Source organism: Mytilus galloprovincialis, chromosome 1, assembly GCF_965363235.1.
Source record: "Mytilus galloprovincialis chromosome 1, xbMytGall1.hap1.1, whole genome shotgun sequence".
Taxonomy (NCBI): Eukaryota; Metazoa; Mollusca; class Bivalvia; order Mytilida; family Mytilidae; genus Mytilus; species Mytilus galloprovincialis.
The window spans coordinates 121,356,088-121,374,686 of record NC_134838.1 but is presented as its reverse complement, the minus strand read 5'-3'; the positions used below and the strand labels follow the sequence as shown (position 1 = coordinate 121,374,686).

At 32.0% G+C, this 18,599-nt stretch overlaps 1 protein-coding gene across 2 annotated transcripts in view; it reads left to right on the top strand.

The window, feature by feature from the left end:
* The first annotated feature begins 506 nt into the window (after positions 1-506).
* Positions 507-18,599, top strand: part of LOC143055791 (palmitoyltransferase ZDHHC21-like) — a 43,106-nt gene continuing 25,013 nt past the window's right edge. Inside the window, exons 1-7 of one of the 2 annotated variants that reach the window (XM_076228880.1) lie at positions 507-595; positions 4,774-5,032; positions 6,200-6,295; positions 8,257-8,368; positions 8,831-8,969; positions 9,276-9,392; positions 14,904-14,965. In XM_076228880.1, the coding sequence (XP_076084995.1) occupies positions 4,783-5,032; positions 6,200-6,295; positions 8,257-8,368; positions 8,831-8,969; positions 9,276-9,392; positions 14,904-14,965 (776 nt within the window). In that variant the 5' untranslated portion in view covers positions 507-595; positions 4,774-4,782. Of the gene's footprint in view, positions 644-4,773; positions 5,033-6,199; positions 6,296-8,256; positions 8,369-8,830; positions 8,970-9,275; positions 9,393-14,903; positions 14,966-18,599 lie in introns of both variants that reach the window. The other variant, XM_076228879.1, reaches the window with a different exon arrangement.

Sequence of the window (18,599 nt, the reverse complement as noted above, 5' to 3'; positions counted from 1 at the left end):
TTCAGTTTAGTTTCGATCTATGAGTAATGTCCCTCTGGTATCTTTCTCCCACAGGCACTTCCTATATACCTATTAAAGGTATATATGATTTTTTTCTGAGACAATTGCCTGTGCTTTCGCCGGCCCCTTTTTTCTATGCAGATTTTTAAAAAATTATTTATATTGTATCTAATTTCATTTCTAAGTTCAGTAAGAAAATATCCTGTTCTTTATTATACAATAGAAATTTTAACAATATATTGAGTAAAACAAAAGTCGGTCACTGATGAAAATGTTTCAAAAATAACTGTCCTGGTTTTATCAGTAGATCTTCTCTTTTCAATCCAATTAAAACTAATCAATTAAAAAATGATGTAATGTAATTCAATACCAGAGACATATAATACATTGTTTTGTATTTCTCTGTTATTATTACTGAAATAAGTGATCCGGCCATGCGTGGTGAATTTGCGGTACTCGCTCAGGGACAGAAGAGTTTATTTTAGCAAATTGTTTTCATCCAAAAGGGGGACAACTCTGTAAATATAAACATTTCTTGCAAAACAAACAGGTCAAAAACTTGTCACAACTTAACAAACTGCTTAGAGAACCACAGGTGTGAAATTGCAGATGATTCACTAACAGAATATATCTCTTTTCAAAAGTATGATCAAAAATATTTGACAAAATCTAACAAATTCACACAATTCAACTTTTATAGATACTAGAACACACCCGCGAAATCTCGGGAATTTAGAGCTTGGTTGATACTGTCGTCGGTAGAAATTATGTAAAAGATTTTGTGTCTGGAGAATTTCAGTATAAGAGTTCATTTCTGGAGAATTTCAGAAAAGGTATCAAAATTTATAGGTACTTCAATGGAAATTTCAGTATAAGAGTTCATTTCTGGAGAATTTCAGAAAAGGTATCAAAAATTCATAGGTACTTGGAAACAGTTTCAGCCCTTTCCCTTGTTTCCAAAGTCCGTTATTTTTTTCTCTGTTAAATTCCATTATTTTCGCGTTTCTATATACTATGAACATACGTATCCTATAAATAAAGTGTATTTGCTTTTAACTATCAATTTCAAGTTTCTTCTCATATTCGATCACTGCTATAGATATATTATAGAGAGACTCTCTATCAACCCCATAATTATTGTGCTGTCCCCGAGTACTCTTATGAAATTTATGTGCAAGATTGAAACCGGAAGTCCTGTTTGACTTAAAAGCGAAATTGCGGGCATTTTAAGCTTGGTTGAAAGTATGCTATCTCTTTTAGGAAGAATTTTTTTAAAGATTTTATGTGTAGAGAATTTAAGAAATGATATCAAAATTCATATTGGTACATGTAGACAGGACGATATTTTAAAGCCAAAACATGATAATACATTCTATGTCTCTGCTATGAACATACGTATCCATATTATAAATATTAAAGTGTATTTAATTTTCTATTAACTATTAATTAGAAGTTTCTTCTCCATGGCGATCACTGCTATATTATATAGAGGGTCTATATATAGAGGGGGACAATACTTTTTTGTGTTAACCTGTTATGGCCCTTTTCAATGTGTTGTTTACTGTTATCTGAGATCAGTTTAAGCTGTTAACTGTTTTCAACCCACTTTGTTAACTGTTATCAGCATTTTTGCATTTTTTGTTAACTGTTTTTGCCAAAATCGAGGTGGTGTTAACATATTAACGGATCCCCTATTGCCCCCTCTATATAGTAAAGTAGTATTTTAATTATAGTATACAGTACATGCAGATAAACGCAAAAATAATTGTCCTGTCCCCGTCCGAGTACTTATGAAAATTATGTATAAGTTAAAACCGAGGTATACGATCTAAAAACCACGATATGGCCAACACTCTGTTTGGCTTATTTATTTTTCATTTTTGTTATCTATCATACGATTGGTTCAGAAGTTCTCAATGTTAAATCTGGAAGTCATGTCTGAAAATGAATATCGGTCTGATGACGGAATGAATATCCGAATACCTTTATTTTCGTTTTTCTCCCAAAATAACCCAAACTGAATAGTCATAAGAATGGATGACAAATGCGACTATGCATGGTACCTATAGGACACAGAGGCATGATGATCAATTTATTGTCGGATGAAGAGAAGCGACACACAAAATGAGGTCTTCTCGTTTAATAGTATAGATTTTGGGTGGATCACTGGATGCTGGAAATGATTTTTTTAATAGCAAGACAAGACATACTACACAAATACTTGCTGTTGGTCATATGAGCTTACTGAGAAGGCACTGCCTATGGTTACATGGAAGTGTAACAAAAATTAAGAAAAATATTGTTTCATAGGAGACTAAGAACCAGTGCCTACTAAAAAAAGTGAAAAAATAAATATTTGTAAACCTTTATAAATCCATCGCATATGAATATGATCACATATCACAGATCCCCTGGCACAGTAACTGAGTAAGTCATGCACTACTCTACCAACTTCACAGGTCTCATTCAAATGCCAGTTGAATAAATTGATGGATTTTTAGATGTTTATACATGTATCAAAATATTTATTTCAAATATATGAGGGGGTAATGACGGGCCCTGATCCTGAAATCCCAGGCTTAAAAACACAAAATCCTGAGGTCCCGAATTTAAATAAATTAAAATCCCGACATCCCGAAATTCTAATAAAAGAATTCCCGGATTCTATAAGGATCAATACCGAAATCCTGAGCTTAAAAGACCCTATCTAGGAGTCCCGATAAAGGTCCGGGAGAGATCTGTTTGCGCCAAAAATGCGTCCTTTTGCGCCACAACTTTTTTTCTCAGATGCTACGTTTACGCCACATGTTTTAAAATTAGATGGTTTCATTTGCGCCAAAAATAAAACATACGATTTGCACCAGTTAAAAGAAAATTACTTCCTTACTCCTTTATTTGGACTTGGAACCGGCAGTGTAACACGGCACATGTTTCCTTTTCTGAAACATATGTTTTTATTACTGCTGCTGCATGGGTACTTCCCAATTTAATGTATGTAGTAGCTTTCAACTTCTTTTTATTGTCAAAAAACACAAACATTGAAGGATGAAATCCATGAAATAGTTAATAATAGTTTAATAATAATAAAGCCCATACGCATGGTGGGAACAAAGCTCTGTGTCATCAGCATATGTGGCTAAAACATAAAGAGCAAAAACTTCTATTTTCTATATTGGCATATCTTTGTTAAGCAACGCAATAAGTTTTATTCTCTCTCTGTACATTGACTGTCTAATGCTGCTTAAGTCATTTAATTCTCTTCAGAAACTCGTCTTTATGGTGAAATATCTCCTAACATGTGATACCTTTTGGGGCAAAAATAAGAATACATATATAGTAATCATTAATATTTATGATAGATATATGTACAGATAAATTGGCGCAAATGAGTTCCGAATATTGGCGCAATTGATACATTTTGAAAGTAAAATTTGGCGCAAATGATACCCCTGAAAAACAGTAATTGGCGCAAAAGGACTGCTGCCAAAGGTCCTATCCCCCCTCATATATATCTAACATGAAATGAATAAGATGGGCTTTTCAGTAAAAATTTGATAAAATCGCAAACTTGGCGAGATTTATGAATTTTGGTACATGTAGCTTCTGACTGAAAAACTGGAAGAACTGCTCATTAAGTTAACCCTTTCCTCCATAATGACGCCTTTTGACGCCACCCCCTTTACTTCATAATGACGCCTGCATTGGGCTTCAATTGAAACATCTTGCCTATGAAAATCTCTATCAGACTTAACAAAAGTTTGTATCCAATATAAAGAGGATATTCATGATAATATCTTGACTGGAATTTCATTGATGAAAAATTTGTTTATTGCAATGCATTTATACTTTAAACATGATTTTTTTTTATTGAAAATATCCTATGCAAATCAAGTAGGTAAAAAAAAATATTCCATGGAGGAAAGGGTTAACCACATAATTCTAATCATATACAAATACAAGTTTTATCATCAAGTATATATTTTTTTTTATTACTCTGTTTGAATTCTGTACCATTCTGTGTTAAAATGAATGCAATAATAACAAATCTGAAGTGACAAAGTTCAAGTTTGATACACTGGCATCACTTTAAAACTAGTTTGAATGACATTTTTTTTTTTATATCATCAGAAATTAATAGGTTAATAGCAAGAGCATTTTTAACACATGTCTGTTTTTGTATAGTATGTTCATTAACTATGATCTGATGATAAAATCGGCTACAATTAGGTTGTGTCAAGTCCTGTCAATATACCATTTGTATATGTTCCTGTTTGAGTGTTTCATTCAAATAAAAAATGTTGAATTTTAAAACATTTTAATTGAAATAATTGTTTTTTTTTGTGAATAAATGATTAATCATTATATATATAATTACTGTATTTAAGATAATTGATGTTTACAAAATAATTTGGTATAACCTATTAGTGTTATGTGTTGGTGTAAAATGAAGTATACATTTGTAAGTAGAACTCCCGGCCTAATGCAGCCTATGCAGGCTAGTTATTTACATGTATCTACTTCATGTAGGTAAGTGAAATCACTGCTACAGAAGGAAAACAAGACATATCATCTAACTGCCAACTTATACCAGACCTATACACCCCAATTTTGCACCAATTTGCAATACAACAGGGAAAACTGTTTTATATACATGTACATGAATTGGTAATCATAATATTGTATTCACTCAATATTCTTTTTTTTTCAAGTTTAAGAATTGTTTGACTGCTGATGTTGTGCATCTTCTATGTTACATTTTATTTATATTTGTAGATAATAATCATGATAACTCAGGAAGCCATTCAGGATAATGTTGGAATCTCTAAAGCAACACCATACAGTGAATTTTCAGACAGAATCAAAGTTAAAAATATCCCATTCCTTGGTCGTTTACACATTGTCCGAGACCGTGAGGGATACATGGCATTATCTTTTACTACACTTTATTGGATTTATGGAACTTTTGTTAATTTGTTTATAATACTTTTACCTCACTATAATGATAAACAGCTTCCTGGAGAACTAGTTTTGTGTAAGTATATTCAGATTTCAGTTTAGCAAAAATATATCAGTTCTAACTTTTGGGTAGTCCAGTACAGGAAACTCATGAGAATATGGTGATTTGATTTTGAGGATCTGTAATGGACAGGCATTGGTCTACTAAGTGCTCTTTTTCAGAATAAGAAGGCATTATTACATGTATATGTATATGGCTGCCATCATTCAACATAATTTATGTATCAAGTTTGAAAACTTTATAACCATATTACAGTACCTGATATAATATTTTTCTCAACCCTTTGTAATTTGGTCAATTTGGTAGATATGGTAAATATAATGTTTTTGATACAATGCTTTTAATTCATGTTATTATTGTGCATTCACTTTACTTTCTTCTAATGAATTTTTCATAATTAATTTCTGTAGTCACATAATTAGATATAGGAATGCTAGCCCAAAAGTTACTGAGACATAACTTATATGTACAAAATATCTTTTTCAGAAGGTAAAAGACTTGGATGCTTCAGTTTGTGAATAATAAGTTATTGTTGTTAAAGTGTTCTGTCCATTTATCAGATATAATAAACGAAGTGTCAATAAACTCATAATAGATACCAGGATTGAAATTTCGTATATACGCCAGATGCACGTTTCTTCTACAAAGACTCATCAGTGACGCTCTAATAAAAAAATGTGAAAAAGGCCAAATAAAGTACGAAGTTGAAGAGCATTGAGGACCAAAAGTTCCTAATAGTATACTGTATTGGTTTTATAAAGGACTGATTGTAAGGTGAACATGTCTGGCAAGTTCCATCTGCCCTCCATCCTTATTAAGCAAAAGGTAAAATATATTTGGTGTCTGGAATAATTATGATTGATACATGTAGCTGTACATGTACATCTACATGTCTGTCTGGTAGGGTTCATCTGACCTTGATCTGATTTTCATGTTTTATGAATTGGTCAATGTTTCAGGGTTGTCGCAAGGTTTATTTCTTAGAGACTACAATAACCAATCTGTCAATAATATTTGATGTATATATATGATCTAGCAGCGTTCATCTGAACGTAACATAATTTTTGTGGTATATTTGTTAACCTTAAGTTCAGTCTGTTAGATGCAGTAAGTTAGCTATATTTGATTTTAAAGTGTATATGTTTGTATGTGTATAATTTCATTTTCCTTTTTTCCTTTTAGGGTTTGTTTTTCTGTCTGTTATGTGTATAATTTCATTATTCAAAGCTTCTACAACAAATCCAGGACGAGTGCCTCTAGTTGAAGATTCTCAGATTGGTAAGAATATAACATACATAAATAATTCAAATTACCATATATTTTAAGGCCATGTGCTGGAGATTTTGATATTTATAAATTATATAAAATTTGTCTCTGATATATATTTATTTTAAGCAAATCTGATACATTTATTTTTAATACCAAATGCCAGTGTTTTCAATAACTTTTGTTTGATGAAAGGTCCAACACAGCTCATCCCTTACTTAAATTATGTGAATGTTCAGTATCATATAATACTGTTTTCTTTTCAAATACTGCAACTGTATAACAGGAATCAATGTCAAATTACTTCATGTGTTAGTTTTTTGTTTAATAAGGGAAATACAAATTACAGTTCTTCATGTTGGGGTAAATAAAGCACAACCCATTATAATATTTTGCAGGTCATCTGTTACCCATGATGCATTAGTTTTAAGATGCTCATTATGAAATGGTTTCTAAATGATAGCATTGTATTGTTAACTTGAAAATCTGCAACTCTTCGCAAAAAGTTTTCTGGTAGAATGGTATTTCTTGTAGGAGATGGACATCTTTCAAATTATATATCTGTTAAGATTTTGAAATATTTCATATGTTATATATGTGCAATCAAAACTTGCTGGACAGCTATATTTAGCTTTATTCTTGTCTCATCTCTACCTTACCTAACATAGTACAGTTAGGTTAAAATTCTTTAGATCCTATCCATGTTCATATCAAGCATTATTATAAAAGTATATATCCTCAGATATCCAAGTTACAAAATGAAGTGTATGTTAATAACCTTATTTGACAAAGAAAACCTGTTGTATTAAAAATTTCATGCATTGACAAAGAAAGATAACCCCAATTCAAATATTGCCAAAGTTTGTTCCATTGTTTTAAACACTCTTTCAAAATAAATGCAATCTTTCACCTCAGTGCCCCTCGACACCTTAATTTCTACTTTTTGTTTGCTCTTCTCACCACTTTCAGTAGACATGAAATCATTCCACTATCCTAGTGTTCTGACTAAATAAGATCCTTTTTCAAACATTATTCAAATAGAATTTTAAAAAAGAAATCTCATGCTTTAACTGATTAAAAATATTTGTCAGGTCTTAATTTTTTGTATTCTACGTTTAATGACAAAATAATGGGAAATAAGACAACTAAAAAAGTGATTATGTGGTCTTGTGGTGTTAAATATTGCAATTTTCCTATCTTTACTAATTGAAGGTTGTATTATTTCTTTAACATTCTTTGTTAAATTATACTGAAAATGTCTCTTCTTGGTCAAACAAGTCAATATATCATTTTCGGTTAATTACATTGCATGAAAACATGGAAAGGTATAGCAAATGGTGATTAATTTTGATTGCATTGCATAATGTCATGACAGACATTTCATTTCTTAATAACATGTAAAACACAATGACAGGAAGTAAAACTCCTTTGATTAGTCTAGAAAGGTCATTTAAACAATTTATAGACCTTCCTACTTTTAAAATATTTATTTTAATAGCTTGAAAAATGCATAGGCAATTTGTCAGCTTCCCTTTATTGTTATTTTTGTAAACATGAATTTCCTGTAGAGGAAGAGCTAAAAGTTGTCATGACTGATTTCTATTTTTAACCAAAATGAGATTTTTATCATGGAAAAATATAATAAAAAAATGTTCATCAATGGACTGTTGAAAATATGTTTTCAATAAAATAAATACCTGAACATTAACACTTATTGCGGTGTACTTGTCTCAAATTTGCTTTTTTTTTTTTATATATATGTCTGTTTAAAAGTAAATGTTTATCAAACCTAAATTTCATAGATGAAACTTTTATGTTATTTTGAATTGTAGATTTTTAACAGTTGTCTTTCCTGGTTCAAAAATAAAAGCTATAATTTCAACGAATGCTATCTATTAGATCAAATAATTTTAAGAATTAATTTGGTATTTTTGATATGACATTTGATAAACTTAAACTACCTTTTTTTGTAGATATAAATCATTGGGAAGTATGTAAAACATGTCGACAAAAACGTCCAAAACGAGCTCATCACTGCAGAAGATGTAACCAGTGTGTGTTAAGAATGGATCATCATTGTCCTTGGTAAGATATTAAATTCTGTCTCCATTGTAAATTTATTAAGAATTTGAAGATAAAGGAAAAACTCAATATATCTCTAGGGAAAAAACCCACATTTTTTCTCAAAAAGATTCATTAAAGGACATTAGCTACGAGAAATAAAAGGTAATTTCAATGGTAAATTAGATGATGTCTGACAAAAATACACATGAAATGTTGATACTTGTTGTCGAGTTCATGTATTGTTAATTGTTTATTTTAGACTTTTTTTTTTATATATGTTTTTGTATGTTATAAATCAAATATGTGAATTTGAGTCAAATTGGTAAACATGAATTTGACAGGTACATGCAATGCCCCTTTAAGCACAGCAACAAAACAGTGTCTTAAATTGATAGAAATGTAAACCCTGAATATAGATTAAAACCCGGTACTGGTTGTTAACTAGAGTACAAATTACTTAAAATCGTAAATAATCTGTTTTAGGATAAATAATTGTGTAGGCGAGGAGAACCACTGGGCGTTTACACTACTGTTAATATATGCCTTTCTTTTGGGACTTACTGGTTTTGTAATAGACATGTTACACTTCTGGTGGTGGCCAAAATGTGTGACCTGTGATAAGGTATGTATCGACTCAGATTTACATATATTTCTGTCTCCTTGTAGTAAAACTTTATATTTAGGAATATCAATGTAAAATCAATGGTCAGTAAAGCAGGCAAAATTTTACTAAATCCCAATTATTTATTTAGGACATATAGCTTTCAGTTTCGGAATGACTGGTAAATATGACCTTTCCTGACCATTGAACTGAACCCTTATTTTTTTCTGTGTGCATGAAAAAAACCCACTCATGGGTAGTCAAGGTCATTAAACACCTATATAAATGTGTGAATGAAAAAGTCAAAACCTTTTCATTTCTTTTCAGGAAAGTTTTTTCATAAAGCACCAGATCTGGTTTGTGTATTTAGTGACAGCATTGGGTGCTGCTATGGGAGCACTAATGGGTGGCCAGGTCATAGTTCAACATACAAATATTCTTCTGGTGAGTGTTTTTGATAATTTCTCCTAGTTATATGATTTCAATATTAAATAATGGACAACTAGTTCATCATGCAATTTCATTTTTTTGTGAGTATAATCAGTAAAATCTATATATTTATTGCCCTTTGAAAACTTATGCATGGACAGTTTATAATAGTTTAGTTGCAAATTTCTGTAATTATAGATCAATATTTTAGTTGTCTCCTTTAGAAAGGACAACAATTTTCATTGACAATGGTGAGGTAGCAGAAAGAGTAAATGTATCTACTGTGGATTCATTTATTTTTCGTGGATAAAGGAAAACTTACATGTCCATGGATATTTAATTTCGTGGTTCTGCCAAGGTCTGCATACAAGCCTATACAAAATTTGTCATTCGTTGAACCTTGAATTTCATGGTTTACAGGTACCCACAAATCCACGAAAATTGGTATCCAACAATTATTAATGAATCAACAGTATGCATAATGTGGGTAAACTTTAGTTTGATATATAATTCCACCTTATGTAATAATGCTGTATTTTGATTGGATGAGAAACATGGTATTTTTAACCAATTTCTATATATTGAGATTTTCTTTTCTCTGCCGGGGTATTTGCCATTAGGGAATTCCATGTGCCGGGGTATTTGCTAGCAAATACCATGGCAGATGGGAAATACCCTAGCAAATACCATGGCAGATGGGGAATACCTTGTCTAAAATTAACTAATGACTTATTTCTAATCTAATATGACAAATTCATGGTCATTCTAAATATATGGTTCCAGATGAAATATTTAGGATAAAAAGCATCATTATTGAATTTCAACCGAATGACGTAAAAATTCCGGGAATGACGTCATAAATAAAACTGAACGGAAACGAATTGTCAACCAGTCACATAAAACTGGAATCCACTTGTATTACGCTTCACTGAAACTGATGAACAAAGTGTAGTAGTCAGCCGAGAACCAGCTTATTATCATAAAAAGGGAGATATTATACAGTCAGTGACTGTACATAAAAAAAAATGATAAGAAATGATTATAGGGTCAATGCAATTTGACTGCACAAATAGCACAGCTGCAGTGTATACAAAAATTATACATTCAAGTCGAAATTTCATATGATACCCGATTATAATAAACTTTCTGAGGTGGAACAGTCGGTGGAATTAAACAATTATATCATGCTTACAAGGGGTATTTGCCAAAAATACCGGTTTCGAGGTAATCAAATTTCCCTCGCCTAACGGCTCTGGAAATTTGTACCTCTCAACCGGTATTTTTGGCAAATACCCCTTGTAAGCATGATATATTTGTATAAAATCTTTTAATTAATTTGTATACAAGCGCAAAAATTTATAAATTTTGGTCGTATATTGGTATCATGTTGTTGTTTTCGTCAGCGTTGTCCGAAGACAGATGGTTTCTGTATAATAACTTTAGTATAAGTGAAAAGAAATCCATAAAATTTTAACACAATGTTTATAACAACAAAAGGAACGTTGGGATTGATTTTTGGGGTTATGGTCCCATAGGTTTAGGAATTAGGGAGCCAAAGGGGCCAAAAGCATGCATTTATCTAGTTTCAGGACAATAAGTTGTGTATAAGTATTTCAATTACTCTGAAACTGTACCGCAATGTTTAATACCAAAAGTAGAAAGTTGGGATTTATTTTAAGGGTTATGAGGCAAACAGTCCAGGGAGGAAGGGCCAAAAACAAGTATTTTTCTAGTTTCAGGACATTAACTTGTAACTGTATGCATTTCTCTGACATTGTACCACAAGGTTCAGTATAACAAAGGGAAGGCTGGGATTGAGTTTGGGGTTAATTTCCCTGAACATGTAGGGATAAGGGGCAAAAAAAGGGCCAAAAAGAAGCATTTTTATCGAGCCTGCAACTTTTGTCGCAGAAACATAGGGATAATGATCCGGCAGCTATGGTGGCGGCATTAGCTAACTTCTTAAAAGTTTTATATTTTAGAAGGTGGAAGACCTGGATGTATCATACTTTGTATATACATGCCTCATGTTACAAAGTTTCTGTCAGTCACATGTCCAATGTCCTTGACCTCATTTTCATGGTTCAGTGACTACTTGAAAAAAAGTTAAGATTTTTTGTAATGTTAAATTCTCTTATCAGGGGTCACCACACTTCAAAATTATAGGGAGAAGTCACTTCTCCCTGGCAGCCAAACAGGGAGAAGTGAAGACCCAACAGGGAGACTTCAGGGAGAAGTGAAGGCCCAACAGGGAGACTTCAGGGAAAATCCACAGATCACGTTTATACTTTTTATAAATAAATTTTTTTGTTACTTTTCTTATCATTTTTTCATGACAATTGCTAAGGAAGTACATTTTGTAAGTCCTTGTCTTGCCATGCTTGTAGTCTGAAAAGAAATATTTTTTTATTTACATGTGGTCCTATGCAAATTGTCAAAAAATATCATGACATAAGGACCATAAGTTAGTGGCATAAGAGCTATGTTTATTTTGATAGGTCTGAATGAATTGAAGATTTGACCTGGATCAAATTATGCTGCATTTCAAAGATTTTAGAATTAAACCAAGTCCAAGAACCTTTTAAAACAAAAATGATAATCAATTAAGAAAAGTTAAATTACGGTTTCATAGCTAAGATCATGATTCAAAATGCATGTGTTCTTAAAATAATATTTAATAAGAATTCAGAGAGAAAACTGTTTTTACTTATTATAAGTAATAGGATAGCTATATTTGGTATGTGCATACCTTGCAAGGTCCTCATGCCTGTCAGACAGTTTTCACTTGACCTCAACCTCATTTCATGGATCAGTAAACAAGGTTAAGATTTGGTGGTCAAGTCCATATCTCAGATACTATAAGCAATAGGTCAATTGTATTCGGTGTATGGAAGGTGTCATCTGACCTTGACCTCATTTTCATGGTTCAGTGGTTATAGTTAAGATTTTGTGTTTAAGTCTTTTTTTTTTTTTATACTGTATGCAATAGGTCTACTATATTTGGAGTATGGAATGATTTGAAGTTGTACATGTCTAGCTGACAGGTGTCATCTGACTGTGACCTCATTTTCATGGTTCAGTGGTCAAAGTTAATTTTTTGAGTTTTGGTCTTTTTTTCTAATACTATGGGTGCTATAAACAGTTTCGTATAAAAAACTAGGGGTTATTCCCCGACTAAAAATAACCATGGAGGGAAACCCCTGTTTATTTACTCAATTGGTGAAAAGTATCATGTTTTTTGTATTTGATTGTAAAAATTAGTTAATTAGCTTTCAATTAAAACAGGTTGAATGATTGAAATAATTTTAAAAATTATATTAACTTTACATATTTTGAGGGGAGACAACACTGTAAACATCCTATTTTTTTGGCAGTGAAAATTGAAAACTTATTTGCAGCCACTGTAGCTCTTTTCGGAGCAGGAAACCGTACCCTGAAACAAGATTTTTTTGAAAGGCCAGGTAAAAACCTACAAATTTCATACAGTTTTGATTATGTAAAATGTGCATGGATCATGTCTTCATGGGTGTGCACATGACCTGGTTTCAAGTTTTTTATGTTCAAATTAGACCTTTTTCCCCCCATGTTCATTGGATGGAATATTTTTAATATATTAAAAGTACACATTATTTTTATTTCATTATAAACTAGAGAACATTCTGATTCCAGTGATATCTAGTTTTATACAAGTATCTTTATTAATCAGTCCACCACTAAGGGTCACTTATGCATGGTCCCTCAAAATGTGACGTCATAGAAAAAAACTGTTGATTGCACCCTATATGCAATAGGTCAAGTATATTTGGTGTATGGAAATATTTTTAATCAGTGATACGATTAAATTTTACGATTTACTTCATTATTTCATTTTTGATCTTATATGGTGTAGACCTACATCTGAATGTGCAATCTCTGTCGTGCAAGTCTTTGTCATACTTTAAACTAAATGCTAACTCAAAAACTGTAAAAAGCAAACCAATGTGAATGTAATCAATGTATACTTGATGGTACGAATATCAGAATTAATCAATTTTAATTGAAACACCTCTCATTATTTTGGGAGACAACAAGACAAAATGGAAGAATCATCGGTTTCAGACATATTCAATTCTACGAGATCAAGACGTTTTTTTTATTTTTCAATTTGAATTTAGTACAAACGCCATAGTTGATATTGTGTATTTGATTATTAAAAGACAAACTTCGACAGGAATCTTCACAGACAAGCCTTAAAAAACCAAAGGCCAAACTTCAATTCATCGTATTATAAAAACGTAAATGTCTGACTTGGATGGAATGTAGTCACATTGACACTCATACCACATCTTCTTCTGTGTAGGATACTATTGATAAGGCCTTCAAACATTAACTTAAACTACCGGTTAACCGGCTAATTGGTCGAACAATTATACGAGTAACCAGTTAGGCAAAAGTGTACAATTTGACAACACTACATTTTATATTTTGATATTTTATGACGTATTTAAAAAAAGAGTTATTGTTGCTAACTCCATTAGAATTTGAATTGAGATTAATTTTGGAATATGGGAAAGAGGGAGGTGAACAAAAATTGGGAGTGGGGGTGGGGATAAGAATTTATGGGGAGGGGTACATTTTTTCATTTTAGATTTCAGAAAAGCATAGTGAATTGCTCAAAAGCAAAAAAAAAAATTAAGTTCATTAGACCACATTCATTCTGTGTCAGGAACCTATGCTGTGTCAACTATTTAATCACAATCCAAATTCTGAGCTGTATCCAACTTGAATGTTGTATAAAAAAGAAGATGTGGTATGATTGCCAATGAGACAACTGTCCACAAGAGACCAAAATGACACAGACATTAACAACTATAGGTCACCGTACAGCCTTCAACAATGAGCAAAGCCCATACCGCATAGTCAGCTATAAAAGGCCCCGATAAGACAATGTAAAACAGTTCAAACGAGAAAACTAATGGCCTTATTTATATAAAAAAATTAACGAAAAACAAATATGTAACACATAAACAAAAGACAACCACTGAATTACAGGCTCCTGAATTGTGTCCATACTTGCCCCAACTATTCAGGGTTTGACCTCTGAAGTCGTATAAAGCTGCGCCCTGCGGAGCATCTGTTTTATTTTTGTTTAGCTTAAAATTGTTGATGTCAGTAATTATTTTTGTCTTAAAATTGGTTAATATGCTGATTTATGACTTTCAACTTATTATGCTTTGCTTGGACTGGAAATAGGTTGTCAGGTGTCATAATGAAAATTGGTAGCTGCTGGGCTGGTCAATATAGGTCTAAGGAGGTTTGGGTTCAATTTTCCATGGCTGAGTACAAAAAGTGTTGATCCATTTTCTAATATATTATTTTCTTCCAAGTACTGTTACAATTAATGCATTATGATGAAACCATTTTTTTTTATAATTGAATGTTGGGTTGATGCATTTTTTTCTGTATAAAAGAGAATAAAGTAAAAAAAATTAAATCATTTGCTGTTGGACTACACCTTATATGCTGTTCTCTTATATTTATTCACAGAATCAAACGACATTAGAAACAATGGGATTGAATCAATCTATGGGATCACATTCACATGATTCGTAAGTTTTGTTTTAATTTGTGTTATTTCCATTTGTCTTGCACATTCGTAGCATAGCTTTTAGGCAAATACATGAAAAGATTATTTCATTCAGTGATATTTGTACATGTTGTTTCTACAAATGTATGTAAACAGCATTTGTGTCTAAATTAAAGAAAAAAATGAGTCTCTCTTGTTTAAACGAAATTTTTTCTTTTACATGCTTAACAAGCCTAAGAAACATTTGTCCAAGATAATGTGAAAAAATGAAGGTCATCTTACAAAAATTTTAGTTTATACTAACAGATAATCATGGTAATAAAACAGAAAATGATGATTGGACGCTGTGTGATTTGAAGTCAAAATACATGTTAAGATAAGTGTATTCAAGCGAACTAGCAGATTTTTTCTTGTCAGCTATGATTTTTTAGTTGTTCATGTTCACTGATACTCTGATTAAATCTATCCTCTTATTCTTAAGAAGTCAAATCTACTCTGCTACCTTTTTTCAAAGTGAAAGCAGTTTGAATATGTATTGTTGATAGTGTATAGATGAATCATCACGTACCATAGTCAGAATGCTGTTTATTCTAACATTTAAGCTGAGCTTCTAAAAAAATGTGATCAGAAACCAAAAATATGTTCATTGTCTACTTCAGTTTAGAGATGGGCTTCTGAAATTGACTGGACATATAAATTCAATTTCAGAAGCTCAACCAGCAAAATCAAAATAGAAAATTCTTTAAAATTTCCTTTCTTTTTCCCCCCAAGTTGCAAGTTGAATTCTGTATTGTGCAACTATTCTTAATTGTGAAAGTTGATAATTTTTAAAAATTATTTTCAATGAAGGATATCCATTTTTAGCTCACCTGGAACAAAAGGCCAAGTGAGCTTTTCCTATCACTTTGCGTCTGGCATCCGGCGTTTGGCATCCGGCGTCCAGCATCCGTCGTCGTCCGTCGTCATTAACTTTTACAAAAATCTTCTTCTCTGAAAATACTGGGCCAAATTAAACCAAACTTGGCCACAATGATAATTTGGGTATCTAGTTTAAAAAATGTGTCCGGTGACCTGACCAACCAACCAAGATGGCTGCCATGGCTAAAAATAGAACCTAGGGGTAAAATGCAGTTTTTGGCTTAACTCCAAAACCAAGGCATTTAGAACAAATCTGACATGGGGGTAAAATTGTTTATCAGGTCAAGATCTATCTGCCTGAAATATTCAGATGAATCGGACAACCGTTGTTGGGTTGCTGCCCCCCAATTGGTAATTTTAAGGAAATTTTGCCGTTTTTGGTTATTAATTTATCTTGAATATTATTACAGATAAAAATAAACTGTAAACAGCAATAATGTTCAGCAAAGTAAGATTTACAAATAAGTCAACATGCCCGAAATGGTCAATTGACCCTAAGGAGTTATTGTCCATTATAGTCAATTTTTAACAATTTTCATAAAATTTGTAAATTTTTACTAACATTTTCCACTGAAACTACTGGGCCAAGTTGTAAGCAGCAAGACTGTTCAGTAAAGTAAGATGTACAAACACATCACCATCACCAAAACACAATTTTGTCATGAATCCATCTGCTTCCTTTGTTTAATATTCGCATAGACCAAGGTGAGCGACACAGGCTCTTTAGAGCCTCTAGTTTGTCGTGCTTTGACAGAGTAAAAAAACGAGACAAAGGTATGCTGTTTCTGGCAGCGAGAGCACCAATATATTAGTTTGTAATTAGGTCTCATTTATTGTGAACCACTTGTGGTAGATTAATGATCTTTGGTATGCAGTTGTATAAGCATTGGCACATTTCATTACCATGGATATTATTAGGCCAGATTATTTCCAATGTTGAAACTTTTTTTACAGACATTTTTCGATTGGAAGATATCCATTTTGAATGTGTTTTAAGAAATAATTTGAGTGATAATGTCTTTTTTAATTTAACCAAGAACTTAAACTTGTGCCTTGTAGTTCCATTGAAGATTTTTTATGCCCCACCTACGATAGAAGAGGGGCATTATGTTTTCTGGTCTGTGGCTCCGTTCGTCCGTCCGTCTGTGGTTCCGTTCGTCCGTCCAGGTTAAAGTTTTTGGTCAAGGTAGTTTTTGATGAAGCTGAAGTCCAATCAACTTGAAACTTAGTATACTTGTTGCTTATGAGATGATCTTTCTAATTTTTAAGCCAAATTAGACTTTTGACCCCAATTTCACGGTTCACTGAACATAGAAAATGAAAGTGGGAGTTTCAGGTTAAAGTTTTTGGTCAAGGTAGTTTTTGATGAAGCTGAAGTCCAATCAACTTGAAACTTAGTACACTTGTTGCTTATGATATGATCTTTCTAATTTTAATGCCAAATTAGATAATTACCCAATTTCACGGTCCATGGAACATGGAAAAGGATAGTGCGAGTGGGGCATCCGTGTACTTTGAACACATTCTTGTTTTTACAGAGGATGACCTTGAGGTCACTCCGGTGTATTGCTATCGCCTAAATTTCCATCATGTATAAACTATGCAAATTAGTTTTGGGTTTTCAGTCGATCTTTAAAAATTATAGATCCGCATTCATTACAAGTGAGAAAAGTGCATTTTTATACCTGTGATTTCCGTTCCCCTGTCGTATGATATTTCAACAAAATATGGAATCATTTCAGTTGTTGATTTAGTACTGAATATTTGACTGAATTATCTCTTAATAAATACGGTTTTATATGTATAATTGGTGTTTAAGAAAGAGGTCAGGTGCTCTTGTTCATTCATAAAATCATCGTTCATTCATAAATTTATCGTAAAATAAAAATCACTACACAGGTCACACAGGTTATAAATATGTAGTGTCAATCTAAAAATAGACAAAACTTAACTGACACTCCTTACACTCCTTCTTGCTATAGAACTGTTTATTTCAATGCACTTTATGACGATACCACTTTAATTAATATGAATGAAATTTTTTGCTGTGTTTTAAGAAATAATTTTACTTTAAAATCATGTATCATTTGTGAACTATTAAATGTTTTACCAGGACGAATTTTGTGTATAAAGTCAATAGTTTTGTGAACTTTTGAAGCCCAAACTTTTTATAGCCTCAAATACGCTAATGAAAGAGCTGTTTGTTCTTGTTCGTATGACAATTTAATGTCATGTTTGTCTGTGATGACCCCCCTCCCCTTTTGGGGATTGCATGAGAATTATAGTTATCTCGTTACGCATGAGGATGACACATATCAACTGAGCAGTTATGTTTGGGACTTGGTTTTAAGAAATGATGTCAAAGTAACATTATGAAAATATTTTTAGTAAGCTGAAATATATATTTATTTTTTACTGACATGTTTATGTCTTGTAAGATATCTTACTTCTGTCCCGTTTTTCAACATTTGCGTCTGGAAAGTTGAAATGTTTAAACTGAATGGTTAATTTAAATTAATTATGAAAATTGTTAAAATTAAATCAATAAAGGAAATTATTGCCCAGTTACAAACGCTACCAGGGGATAATCCATAATGATTTTTTTTAGTTATATGTTTCAGCACATGTATAATTAACCCCAACTTTAGCCTGGTAAACTTGTGGTCTCCTTGTGAAATATAAAACATATAAAAATGATTTCCTGCTAAAGTCTTTTATTGATATAAAGTTAAAACCTT